Source organism: Etheostoma cragini, chromosome 23 (assembly GCF_013103735.1).
Source record: "Etheostoma cragini isolate CJK2018 chromosome 23, CSU_Ecrag_1.0, whole genome shotgun sequence".
Taxonomy (NCBI): domain Eukaryota; kingdom Metazoa; phylum Chordata; class Actinopteri; order Perciformes; family Percidae; genus Etheostoma; species Etheostoma cragini.
This window is the reverse complement of record NC_048429.1, coordinates 11119601-11133092: the sequence shown is the minus strand read 5'-3', so window position 1 is coordinate 11133092 and position 13492 is coordinate 11119601. Positions and strand designations below refer to the sequence as shown.

Sequence of the window (13492 nt, the reverse complement as noted above, 5' to 3'; positions counted from 1 at the left end):
TCATACAACTACATACATGAGAAAGCAACGTTTAAACCGGTTTATATCCAACTTTATTTTTGATACTGTCAGGCATAACTGAAATGAGGCACAAGAGGAATTAACATGTGGAAAACACCACTTGACCCAGGGCAGGACGATATGGCCAAAGTTTTCTATCCTGATATACTGTAGGTCCTTTTATCTCAATTACCATATATATCATGATGTAGCATGTTTCTGCTAATTCAATTAAGTACTGTATAGATGAAAGAACCACATGATGAAGGCTATTTTTGTAAACTCCTGTATGAATTAAAAAGTTGACAAATGAAAGGTATTGAGTATTTTCTCATTTTATTAAGAACGTAATTGCAATGAACATGAAATGCAAGTATCAGAATGTAATGCAGTTTGGATGCTTTTTTTTTTTTTTTACATCAAGGATAGAAACTATATTGAAAAAATATATGCAATAGAACTTTAATCGTTTTGACGACATACATCGTCATATGGCCCAGCCCTAACTTGACCTCTTGGAAAAGTCCCAGTAGCACACGCTTTAAGGCAGCAATCCACTCCAGAGTTTAGGGTTGTGTGGGAGAGGGATCCAACACAGCTAATAAAGTAGGAAATAAAGGATGGTCAATATGACTTGTTAAGGTCAGTGCACCAATAAAAAGCATTGGCTGCTTCTTGATTTGTCGTTTTGCATGACACATCACTTTTTCACAGCGTGGCAAGGACAACGGCTAGAAAACCTGAATGTGCTGCGTTTGTACAGAGCAAAAGACTTCTTCAACTTGAATTAATTTGTGTAAATAAAGAGGATGGAGGACAATATAGGGCCAGTGTCTAGAGATTATTCACTGTCTCACAGCAGATGCATCTGTCTTGGTTCAATTTAGGAATAAATGCATATCTGAAATGTTTGAAAGTGACGAGGAAAACATTCCACAGCAAGAGTGGAAGGTTGGCCTTGTGGTTAGACAGTCCCGTACGCTGGGTCACGGAGTTCAGTCCCACAACAGTCAATGTTTTTGTCTGTCCTGTTGAAAGACTTTAGGAAGACACTGAGCCAATCCCTTCTCACACGTTGAAAGTGTAAGCTGAAACCCCAGATGTAAATAAGACTCAAGGCAAGGATATACATTCTATGTATATATATAAAAAACAGGCATCCCCATTAAAGATGATCCCACATCCATCCTTAAGGCACTGTAAGGCACTATCATCTTGAAAATAATATCAAACCAGAAAAGCTTCCCATAGAAATAATTATAATAATGGCAAAATAGTATTCAAAAACACAATATCACACGGTCCCAAAAAAACCAAACACAATTTGGTCTTTTTATCATATTTTAAGAAGCTATACGTTTTTTTTTTTTACTTCATGTGGATTCATCCACTGTAATTGCGGAATATCTTACCATTAAAAGAAGTTATTTTATATGTTTTTCCACTCCCTCATTTTGGGTTATACAATATAATATTAAACTGGTGTTTTGCTATGAAATTACTGCTATTCTGCAACAAAGCAATTAAACATGTAGAAATACATTTGGGAGGAGTTGAACCTGTATGCGTTTTTGTGTATAAAATAATTTTTCCTTTCTATAAGCACTTCCTGCTCAGCTACCAGACTAACAGAGTCAAAATGTACATGTCATCTTCCCTCATTATCTAAGAGTGCACCAGTTTAATGCCCTGCCCGGTGTCCAGTACAGATGGTGGGAACCAAGCTAGTTTACATCTCCTGAAGCAGCGCAGAAACACACTACATAACCAGAACAGGTGGAGGCCGCAACACCAGTTGGAGAGGTGCACCATGGGATATGTAACCTTTGGAAAGTGTGTCTTCCAATGCTTGGCCACATCACTTCCAGTGGGCAGGTGAAGCGTGTAGTCACTCCAGCGTTTGGAGACACCGTATGCGGCCGTCACAGTCCTTCCCTTTTCTGACCACTGGGTGTCGCTGTCTGGGTTGCAGTTGAACTCCACCCATTCGGAAGTGAAGTCCCCGAGGAGGGGGGTGTCTCCAGCCTCTGGGTCCATCCGGGTGGCGGACAGCTCAGCGCCCTGCACGGCTACATAGATGCCGTCCACCCTGCGTATCTCCTTCACCCAGGGGAGGGAGTTTTCAGTGTCCAAGACGAGGATGAGACGGGAGAAGTGACCGGCGTTCTTCTCCTTCCACAACTCCAGCAACTGTGCCATGTGGAGGCTCTCACCTCCTGCAGGAGAGGAGGATAGATAGTGAGATGGGGGGAGGGAGTGATAGAAGGACAAATAGAGAACGACAAGTACAGCGAGGTAGTGGTGAGGGACAAAAAGAGGGGAAAAGGAAGGGAGAGAATGATAAACCATTGTATCCCTATGTTTTGTATATTAAAAGGTCTTTATGAACCATATATTTGCATTTTTTAAATGTTTTTAAATATCTAAAACTCTTCACCACCGTATATCTCTCTATAGACAAGTTTGGTGGTTATGGGGTCAATGTCGTGTTCAAGGACATTTCAACAGGACACAGGATGCAGGGATCAAACCTGTCAACTTTCACTTGCGGGACTGTCTAACTGCTGTCATCACAACCACACACATTGCACAAATGCTGTTTTCCTGATGGCAGATCCAAAGTACAAAGATCAGAGCTGTAGTACCTCGCCAACAGATGTACCGAAATTATTTCTGTTCCCTCAAAATTATCCTTTGCTGCAAGAAAAGTGCAAGGTAAGTAAACAAGAGCTGTGGAAAAAAATGACCCATATTCTTGGCCACAGAGCAACTCCACCAAGGACCAATTTATATTTGGACTTGTCTACAACAAGCCAATTCAGAGACACCGCTGTCACATTACTGAATGGGGTGTATCCACTGTAATACACAGAGAAAAGACAAACTTCTGTCATGGATGACTGTTTAATTTAGGACTGGCCACAGAAACACACCTTGAAATCTGTGACTGTCTGGATTTCTGCCTAAACAAGCGCACTTTTTCAAAACGCATGCAATTATCCACCAAACACGTCCCTTCAGGATGGTGACACAGGAAGTGATTATCTTTTCAATGGGGATTCTACTTCTTCTTGTTTGCAGCGGCACGCGGGAAGATAATGTGTCAAGTCATCTCTGAACAGAGGCGCTGGAGCTGACACCGCGTTAACCTGCTGTGATTCTCATTTCTGCGGAGGGAATGCTCGTGTCACAACAGACCGTCTGAAACCTTCACAGAATCTTCTCTACTGGAACAAAAAGTTCTGTGCAGAGTCCTTCACAGCAATTTTGACTCTGTTGGCTTACCCGTCTGATCTGTGCAAATCGGACTCTGATTGACAGAGGAGGGGAAATGAAAAGAATGGAAATCAGACTGTAATACAAATCCAGTTTGCGGGGAGAATACAAGATCTACCTAATGCCATCCGCCAGCAGCTCTGCAGTAAATACATTACCATTTTTGGTTTCAAATGTGTGTTGTATTGAACTCTGAGTCTTTAGTTAATTACAAACTATTCCTTTGTGTCAACTACAAGCCAACTTTTAAGAGATTAAACTGATATCCAACTCGCATTTAATTGCAATGATTGACCACGGCAAATTTAATTTTTCCGATGTTTACAAATACAGTTTTTATTTGAGGCAACGGAGTGGTTCTCGTCATCCTGCTGGGTGCTCTAATAGATAAATCTGCTGTGAAAGAATGCAACAGCAAATGCTAAAATAACTTTGTTTTGTTCGACATGAAAGTTAAAGTCACTGTGCTCATCTCCTTTAGTGAATTAAGATATTTGGAACATGCAATGTTCAATAATAAATCATGATGCATATTTATAAAGCAGTGTCAGCTGTCAGTCAGCTGTTATCGTGTAATGTTCCAGGGGTCTACAACCTTTTTTGTCTGATGTAACTCTACAGCTCTGTCCCATGATCTCCACTCCTCCCTTCATGGACTCCACCCGTCACGTCCAAAATTTGATTCATTAATTTTGGTTTATGTTTGGTTTGGCAAAAGTGGTCATGTTACAGTATTTCTTTATTCATTTGAACTGTCAATGTTTAGGTCAAGTTGGTTCAAATTTGCATTTTACTACTACAACAGATAGACATTTCAGCCATTTTTCTATTATTTTACACTAACAATTTCAACTTTAGAACTGTTTCACACACTCTCGATCTCAGCATGTTATGTTCAGCTGTTGCACCTCACTTAATATGTGTGTGTGTAAATATATATATTAATCATAGCTACAATCTTTCTACATACTCTCAGGAACTGTTGAGTTCCCCCTGCAGTAAAAATATCTCTGGTTGGAAACCCCTGTAATAATATGTCACTTCTACTGCTGGTAGCAATGGAGTTTGGAAGAGTAGAATGTAAGAGTATTGTAATCTTACGTATTAATTTATTGTAATCTTACGTATTAATTTAAGACGCATTGAGTTTACCTGGAATGAAAATACTATGTAAATAAAATTGCCTTGCCTAGAATGATAAGCACATTGGTATTGCAGTCAAATGGAAAAAATAGCTGAAACAACCATTAAGATTACCCGTCTATGTTTCAAGATTGCATCCCTAATACATTCACAGAAATTAAACGAGTGCATAAGAGAGAAGATTTAACTGTGTAGACTGATAATTTTCCAAGAAGGAAATTATATTTTTTTTGTGTGAGGATCTTACCAGCCAGAGCCCAAGCCCCAGTGCCTTTGTGCGTGTGCCCACTGTAGAAAATCAGATAGGTGTCGTGATGGGGCCCGTCTGCTGTACAAAGCTCCAGAAAGTTGCGTAACTTTGTCTCCAGGGCCTCCAGCGTGACACCACTGGTGGAGTAGTCACAACCAAACGTCTGGATCATGTGGTGGGAGAATAGGCGCTGCACGTTGTTCAGCATACCTGTTGAGCGCAGGTTCAGCTGTTGTACCTGCTCAGGTGGTAGGAGAGTGGGCTGGCCATCAGCACTGGATGGAAGAGAGAGATGAGAGCATGTGAGAGAACATTCTTTTAAAATCTACTCCGAGGGAGATTCAAGTTAGCTGGCTTGTCAGACGCGGGGAGACAGGGCGCAAGCAAACGAGAGATGAATGAGTGAGAAGTTGATAGTTTGACACAGCAGGGAGAGGAGAGAGCAGAGGATGAGTGGAGGAGTAGCAGTCTGCATCACCGGGAGAGAAGTGACAGAGGACAGACGATGAGAAGAGATTGGGAAAAGGAGATGGGAGAGTGGATCACTGTTTAAGGAAATGACATTAGCCTCAGGGATTTAAAGAGAGTCAAGAATGAAAGGAAAGTATGAAAATGGCAAAAAAAAGAGGGGGTACAGAGAGGACAATTAAACAGGGTCTCAAGAAAATGAGAATGAGAATTAAGGTTGTTGAGGGCAAAGTGATTTTATAAAAGGTGTGTGTGACTGATAATAACAAGTGGATGATAACTAGAGGGTGCACACACAACGTCAAGGCAAGCAGCTACTCAGTGCAGCCATACATTTACTTTCCATCTCTAGACTTGATGTTATTCATGACCAATCAGATGGCAAAGCCATTTTTCACTCTTAAAGACATCTGCTTGACACTGCCATCACATTATCCTGTGGACCCATTATCACCTCGGACCTCACGTTGAGGAGAAAAAAGTCTCATTGCAGACACTCTTTGTGTTAAGCTAGCTTTCCATTTTATATTCTTGTGTGCCGGTTTGGAGAGTAAGATAAACAGACAATATTCTTCATATATTGAAGTAAAGACACCATTTTTGGCATAACATTAACGCCTTTTATAAAGATACGCTAAACTTAGTCAGAATATGATATGCTGCAACCTCTGCATGGCTTGCCAAGCTCGCCGTTCACCTAAACCCATCTAATCTTTTCAGATCTCAATGCGCCCAGGGGAGTGAAGGCTTGTAGTTTGAGAATTCAAACTCCATCTTCCCCTGTTACAGTCTCTCTTTCATCCTTAAAAAAAATCCTGTCCTTTTCTCCATATCTCTCTCAGAGCGCCATCCCTCCTTCACAATTCCTCACCTTCCTTTGCTCCTTTTAGTTTTTTTCTTTTTTTTTTTACCACCACCCCTCCTTACTGTTTATAACCTCAGCCTTCTCCTTGTGTTTTCTCCCCGTCACCCTCCCAGTTTTACCCTACGTGCCTCCCCTTCTCACCCCTATCTCTCTCATCTCCCTGTGGGGCTCTTGTCATTGTGAAAACATGATCTGCAGCCATCAAACAGCCCATTATACACCGTTGCATTCTCATCAGGCTCTAAGTCCTCCCTATGGACCCGGCACATACGGCCTCGCATACAGAGCGTCTACAGCTCCAACAGGACATGGGCTTGCATCCAAAATCCCCTGGAGTTAAACACTAAGTCGGGCATCCCCTCTGAATGGAAAATCTAACTTTCAGAGAAAAGGTTCAATATACAGAGTGGCCATAAACATAAAAAACCTGCCCGAAATCTTCAGGGTACCAGATTTCAAGACCTCCGAGGGGCTCTTGAAGATGGAGACACTAATGTATAACTGATGGCTAGCTCTTGCCGTTTAGGAGGGGGAGACGTGTCGGCATCATCAAAACTACGTAGTCTATTCCAAAAAATGCTTGGCCAACTAAGAGGGCACTGGGAGAGGCAGCAGAAGCAGCGGCAGGTAATGGCTAACTGCTCCAGCTGAACAACTTAGTATTCTGTGGAGAGAGCACTGGAATAATCCCTTAAGGGCCCAAACATTAGCAGCATGTTTATGCATAGTTATTGGCCTATTTATCCAGTTGGTTTTGTGTTAACTGAGGTGGGAGTTGGAATGAGTGATCATATTTACCAGCGCCTGGGATGCCATGAAAGGCTTCGACTTGGGGCAAAGGCGCTCCAGTGTGTGTTTATGTTAGTAAAGAAGATATGATAGATACGAGGGGTGTTTTTTTGCTGCTGTGTAGTCTATTTGTGTTGTGATAAGCTGTTATACTTGTTACTGACAGATACCTAGAACAAATATAAAACATTCAATAGCTCTGAAACTTACTAATTTAGTCACTAGACAGTAGTGCTGAAAATATAAACAGACTGTTAGCTGACTAATTAACAGACTAATTAGCTGATCCGCAGTTTTTTTAATAATCTATTAATCAAAGTTTTTTTTGCAGCAAAAACACAAAATTTTCTTTATGATTTGTGAGGATTTGTATTTCCTTTGTGTTATGTTATAGTAAACTGTATATATTTGGGTTTTGGACTTTTTGTCAAACAGTCCTGAGGACAACACCTTGGGCTTTATGGAATAGTGACAGGCATTTTCTACAATTAACTGACATTATACAGACAAGAAGACAATTAAATGTATTAGAAGATCACTTCACAATAAACATAATTGTTAGTTGCAGACCTAATTAACAGAAAATAAAATTACAACAATTTTGATAATTGATCGTTTATGTCAAGCAAAAATGTCAAACCTTTTTACTTTCAAATGAAAGGATATTATTTTCTATTTCTCTGTTAATTGTGGGTGTTTTCAAGCTTTAAGGGGGGATTTTGGCCTTTATTATAAAGTAGAGAGATAGTGGATGGCATTTAACAGAGATTCCTAGTCAGATTCCAACAAGAGATGTTATGAATACATAGAAAGTGTCTTGAAGTCCTAGGCCAACAGACCCTCCTTGCTGTTCTTTGATTTTTTTCATTTTAAATATAATATCTTTGGCTTTTCGACTCTTAGAGAAAAAAAGCAATTTAAAGACGTAACCTTGAGTATGAGAAATTGTGGCGTTCACTGCTACGGCTACTTTTTGTTTAAGTCTGTGTAAGTCTGTATGCATCTTTATTTTGCGGTGTCTCCTCAATGTTCAGTACCTGCAGTAAGCAGTAGGTATTACCAGGGCGTAGCCAACACAAGTTCCCCCAAGGCAGCTGCCCAGCTCGTGGAACAAGCCATGGGTCAGAGACTCCAAAGGCAGCACCACCAGCAGAGCACTGAGAAAAAGGCCGTTGGAGGGCTGCAGAAAGCAAAAGAACCAGAGTCACTTTCATTCATCACTTACAGCTTGTTTTGAAACAATCAGACCCAGCTAATTGGGGATGACACCTAGCAAGACAGTTATACAATACGGAACTAACAGTGTTATTATCGCAGGACAAAACATGACAGGACCTAAATAAATGGAGACACAAAGCAGTGTACCACAGCAGCCTAAACATACATCACAAGGATCCGTTCAAATAGAATATCTACTGCAGAGTATGAGCCTGCACTTTTTGGGTTGACTCGGGTTGGTACAATAAAACTATTATAATTCTGTCATCTTGTCATCTATTTAGAGTGTCTTTTTTTTTTTTTTTTTAAACAACAAGCTAAATGTAACACGCTCACACGCGGTCTCTAACACATGCACGCTCTGTCACGCATGCATGCACCAGTCTTTTTGTACTTTTGGACTAGCTGTTGTCCTTTGCTTAAGTTGAGACCAGTTAAACCAACTTTGTCCTCGTTTTGGTTGGATTATTATCAAAAAATCAAATTATCCAGTAAATCCCCCCAAAAAAAAAAAGTTTAGAGGAAAGTCTGAAAAAATTGAAAATCAGAACATTTGTAGTTTTTTATCCTGTTATTAATCTTGAGATCCCTCATGTTACTTGAAACCTGTTGTAGGCAGTAGTGGTAGGTATTGGTGTAGTGAGGGAGATGATAAGGTAGGCTTACTACTGAGTAGATGGGCAGGTTACTGAGGAGGAAATGGGACTACTCATCTAAATATTCCAATGACTTTTTGGTTAATAGGTGGGAATCCTGTAAACCACCAGGTAAAAGGTTGGTAGGGTACACCTTATACCTGTGTATACCCTCCACCACATCACTGCTTTTAGGATCCTGATTCTTGTTTTTCTGGTGTCAAATCGTGTCTAGAAACCTTAACTGCAAATCACCAAAACTGTGCCTACAGGTTTACTGCCTACTAGGGATGCACAATATATCGTTTTTTAATCATGGCAATATTAACTGCCGCAATATACATATTGCGAAAGGCTACGTCATATTGCGATAGAATTTTTTTTTTGTGCTGCTTTATACTGAAAATTCAAATCAATGTTCAATTTGTTCAATAAAAGTAGGTTGGAAAGGATTTCCTTTCATTTGCCTACGGTTCAACAAGGAATTTGTTTTCATTTGAAAACCATTTGAATCAATGTGATGATATGCAATGCAATTTAGCAATTCAGCATCCTTAAAAAAGCTACTCTGAGTTCATAGCATGGCAATGTATCAGAGTATGCAAATCAATACCTGCACATCAAGCGGAACCACACTTGAGTTTGCAGAATATATTGAACTGCGTTACATATTGAAATTTGTTAACCTCACTCATTGAACTTTTATGAAGTTGTGTATCCAAAATGTATTATACTATATTCTCTGATGTCTGAATACAGTATTATAAGCAGAGAAAGCACAATACAGTGTAAAATGAGGAGTTTTCAATATAATGCAATCCAGTAGTGGTTCTCACAAATTGAGAATTGATTTGCAGTAGTCGACCCCAAGCTAAGGGAGTCGGGGATGTTTATGAGCAGCTCTGCACTTAACAGCGTTGCATTCACAACTGACTCCCGGTTAGAAAGGTTGTTTCTATGCAATTGCACAAAGGCACTATTCCTCTCTTCAGCTGATCTACGCTGATGTACTCAAATGTACACTACCGGTCAAAATTTTGGGGTCAATTACAAATTTCCATTCCACTCCATTATATAAAGAATACCAGCTGATCTGGGTGGGTGGCCGATCTTTAATGCAACATCTACATGGCACATTATCGGCAACCATTCATCCAATGTTCCAAAGCCACATTCTGTTTACAAATCTGACATAATTTAAAAAAAAAAAAACTAACTGAGAAAACATTGGAAAACCCTTTTACAATTATGTAAGCACATAATGTAATCTGAAAAACTGCTGCCGTGGGTAAAAAGCAATGCAACTGATCTCAGCTGGTATTCTGTCTTTAATGGAGTGAATTGGAAATTTCTAAGTGACCCCAAACCTTTGACCGGTAGTGAACTTCTTTGTACACAGTTTTTTCAAAGATATAATACATACAATATTACCAATAACAACAACTTCTATATAAATTCAATGAAAGCATTGCGTCCAATGTAACACAACCAATTATTGTATATCCTTAAACATTTGCATGGAGTTAAATCAACCCCTCTTGGTCTCTGGTTAGTTCCAAGGGCTGTGTATAAATACAGCTGAGACTTTGTTAAATTGTACTGATGTTGCCATTATTTGATGTGTGTGTGTAAGTTAAGTAGATTTAGGTGGTTGACCATATATGATACTGTACTTCAACAGCACAGGCAAATAAAAAGATACACAACATCACAAACCTAGAGCTTAACACTAACTGTCTCATATGCGAGTGCAGAGAGCTCCCACTTTCTCATACAAATATGTAACTGACATCAACAACGTGCAGATCTTAAATTACGACTCAGGTCCATGAGCCTCTTACAAGGTAAACGTCTATTAATGATAAATAAGTTATTGCTGCTCTTTATGCAAGTAGATAGGGATATTAAAGTACTAATTAAATTGGTTCCGCGTGAGAGCAGAAGTGCCTCCGCTTGGGGAGCAACTACTAACTACACACCGCCACTAGCATCTCTCTACAGAGTTTATATGTAATTGTTATATGATATGACTATGATGATGTTTGCATAAAAAACAACAACAATAGGACAGTGAATGCCTTTTCATCTTTAGTATCTTTAGCTCTTTTGCAAACTTGGCTGTAATAGTTTCCACATTTCGGATGAGTTTAAGTAGCAGTAATCTCTTTAGGTGTATCCTACCTGCCAGGACACAGCCGCCAGTATGACCGTTGACAGCATACTAAAGAACACCAGTCGTTCTGAAATTAGGCAGAAGTGTCGGATGCCCCTGGAGGCCATGACTTTGTCGAGACTCCGGCTTCTGGATCGCTGGGCCCGCCAGGCCTTCTGACATTCACTCAACTTGGAGTGGAAGCCCCATATTGTCATCAGCAGAATTATGTGGCAGATGGACCAGAAAAGGCCAAACAGGCAGAAGCCCGGGATCACCAGATACCAGAGCTCCAAGTGGCCAAGCTAAGTAAGACAAGAGAAAAACGTCATTAAACACAGCCTTACAATTTTTTACTAAGAAATACAAAACACTGTATCGGCATTTGTATAAGTCAGGCCCTAAAGATTTACATAATGGAAATGTCAGTTTTTTGCTTAAGTGTACCTTTAATGCAGCCAGGACGAAAAAGGCCAACTCAGTCAGACTCAGTGGCAGCAGGGACAGCATCCTCCACAGCCACCCCAGGGAGAGCACTGGTATCCAGCGCTCGCTGGACCCCAGCACACTGAAGTAAACATCTAGAACAGGCTCGCACAGCAGCCTGCCCATGTAGCAGCCTAAAGCATACGGGTTGGCTGAAATGTCTAAGGCCTGGAAAAACACCAGAGAAGTAACCAAGGCAAAACTGACAAGGTTAGGCAAGGCCAGGAGGGATTTCATCCTTAGGTCCACCATGAGAGCCCCCAGGGCCACAACCAAGCCTATTATGGCCACTGACTTGTGAAGAAGCATGGTAGTGCTGGCAATGCCAAATCCCAGGAGGTCCAGTAGCTCAGTTGATGTTAGCATTTTGGGTTTGTAACGGATGGAGCTGCATATTCTCTCAGTTAAAGCCCATACTGCTTTCATGATTACACTGGCTAACAGTAGATAGTTGGCTACCAGTTCCTTGACATTTAAATTCAAGGCAGGGCTGTTGAGGAAGCACTGAAGGCCGAGCAAAAAGCCAAACCACAAATGGAACAAGCTCTGACTGGCCTTCCCCATAGCAAAGTAGTAATGGAGGATGCTGGCTATCCCCATGACAAAGAGGCCCAGGATGAAGATGACCAGAATCATCGGTTCACTTGTCACCTCCCAGCGTACGTACATGCCAACGCATACCGCCACAAGGAGGTTGACGCTGGACAGGTAACCCAGGCAATTCACCGATGTAAACATGTCCACCTTCTTGGGTTCATCTCCTGTAAGCTCTTCTTCCTCTTCTTCCCGAGCCATGGCTGATTTGAAAAAAAAAAAACTTAACCAAATACAGTCAACTTCTTCCAGTCACCTTCTCTAGACTTGCACACTTTTGCAAATGAAGGACTAGCTACGTCTCTTGATGACATTCTCGAAAATCAGCCCCTGTGAACAATTCAAAATGTAGAGTTACTCAAGTAACCGTGTCCATTAATCATCCAAACCAAAATATAGGCCTATATGTGACACTTCTTCGCTACTTAGCTCCAGACGAATTTTAGTTAATGCTGTTGTGAGCTTCATTCTTGTTTTAAAACCGGTTTTTACAATATTTACAAATGACTGACCTTATAAAAGGGCTTAATGTGAGGATACACATTGGCTAACGTTATGATATCGTTGGCTATACGTTATGATAATTTTAATAATATGGCTAAAACAAAATAAGCAGCAAAACAACAGAGATAAACTTATAAATTTGCTTAGCAGCGTTTTAACCACATTAAACTGCGGCCCTGCTGTCAGTTTGTGACGATGTGGCAAATCGGGAAGTTTGCTAACTTGCATAGCCTACCTGCTGACTTTTCGTTAACGGTTAGCTAACTTCCCGGTTCAGGTGTTAATGCTGTGTCTTTAACTGTCAAAAGAACAAGTAGAAGCCCTTGCGCAAACGGTCAAGTGAGAACTCTGATAAATGAATAGTAGGGAAATGTGTTTATTGTCAAAATTTTGCTTACATGTTGTTTGTTTGGATGACAGCAGCTATGCTTCCGGAGTCCAAAGTACGGCATCTCGTAAGTGTCAAAACACTCAAGCATTCGCTTTTCAGGCTGGGACTATCCATAGACAGTTAAAGAAATATATCGCCTGTAATTTTAAACACGAATCATCGAAAACTTCACTTGACCAAGCAGTAGGCCTACAAACTCAAAAAGCGTTAACTCGGTCCACCATTAGTGCGGTGCCAGAAAGATTAAAGTGTTTTTCTTTTGATGAGGCTTCCTCCAGTTTTATAACATCCTGCGTTGTTGATTTCACGTGAAGAAATTATGCTGTATGAACAGTAGGCTAATCAGAATAGCTTACTGATATATTTGCCGATACTGTTTGGGTGTAGCCTAAAGTAACATAGATTGTTATAATGTTTATGGAATATGTGATGATAAACTGCAGCTGCTGCTGTACTTAATAATCACACTTTAATTGCTTTGCATTTTTAATTTGCTTTTGTTAAAAAAAAAACAGATTCATATGAAACATAAAATTATGTTGGTATTATATTGGCAGGCACGTTCATAATATTTTGAAACAAAAATTGTCATTTTGCAAGTGTTAACTTCTAATAGCACTGTCTACATTTTCCAGCACAAAGGAAGTCTTTTTACATGTTCAATAGATTGTGACAAGTTCATCACTCTATTTGCTGTTTAGTGGGGCGGAAAAATTCCTGT

The 13492-nt window shown here is 40.3% G+C and overlaps 1 protein-coding gene across 1 annotated transcript; it reads right to left on the bottom strand.

Annotated features, from left to right (window-relative positions):
- Positions 1-1442: 1442 nt before the first annotated feature.
- Positions 1443-12869, bottom strand: tmem168a (transmembrane protein 168a). The gene is made up of 6 exons (XM_034863780.1): positions 12779-12869; positions 11244-12206; positions 10826-11101; positions 7829-7971; positions 4667-4944; positions 1443-2216 (listed from the first exon to the last, which is right to left on the bottom strand). Exons 2-6 carry the CDS (start codon positions 12075-12077, stop codon positions 1666-1668), a joined length of 2082 nt encoding a protein of 693 aa, XP_034719671.1. The 5' UTR covers positions 12078-12206; positions 12779-12869; the 3' UTR covers positions 1443-1665.
- Between the last annotated feature and the right edge of the window lie 623 nt (positions 12870-13492).

Excerpts from the sequence above, each read along its gene's own strand:
- tmem168a (XM_034863780.1), bottom strand. The coding sequence starts at position 12,077 with ATGGCTCGGGAAGAAGAGGAAGAAGAGCTTACAGGAGATGAACCCAAG. Across the intron at positions 7,972-10,825 it reads TGGCGGCTGTGTCCTGGCAG|CCCTCCAACGGCCTTTTTCT; the intron begins GTAGGATACACC and ends TGCTTTCTGCAG. Across the intron at positions 4,945-7,828 it reads ATACCTACTGCTTACTGCAG|TGCTGATGGCCAGCCCACTC; the intron begins GTACTGAACATT and ends TCTTCCATCCAG.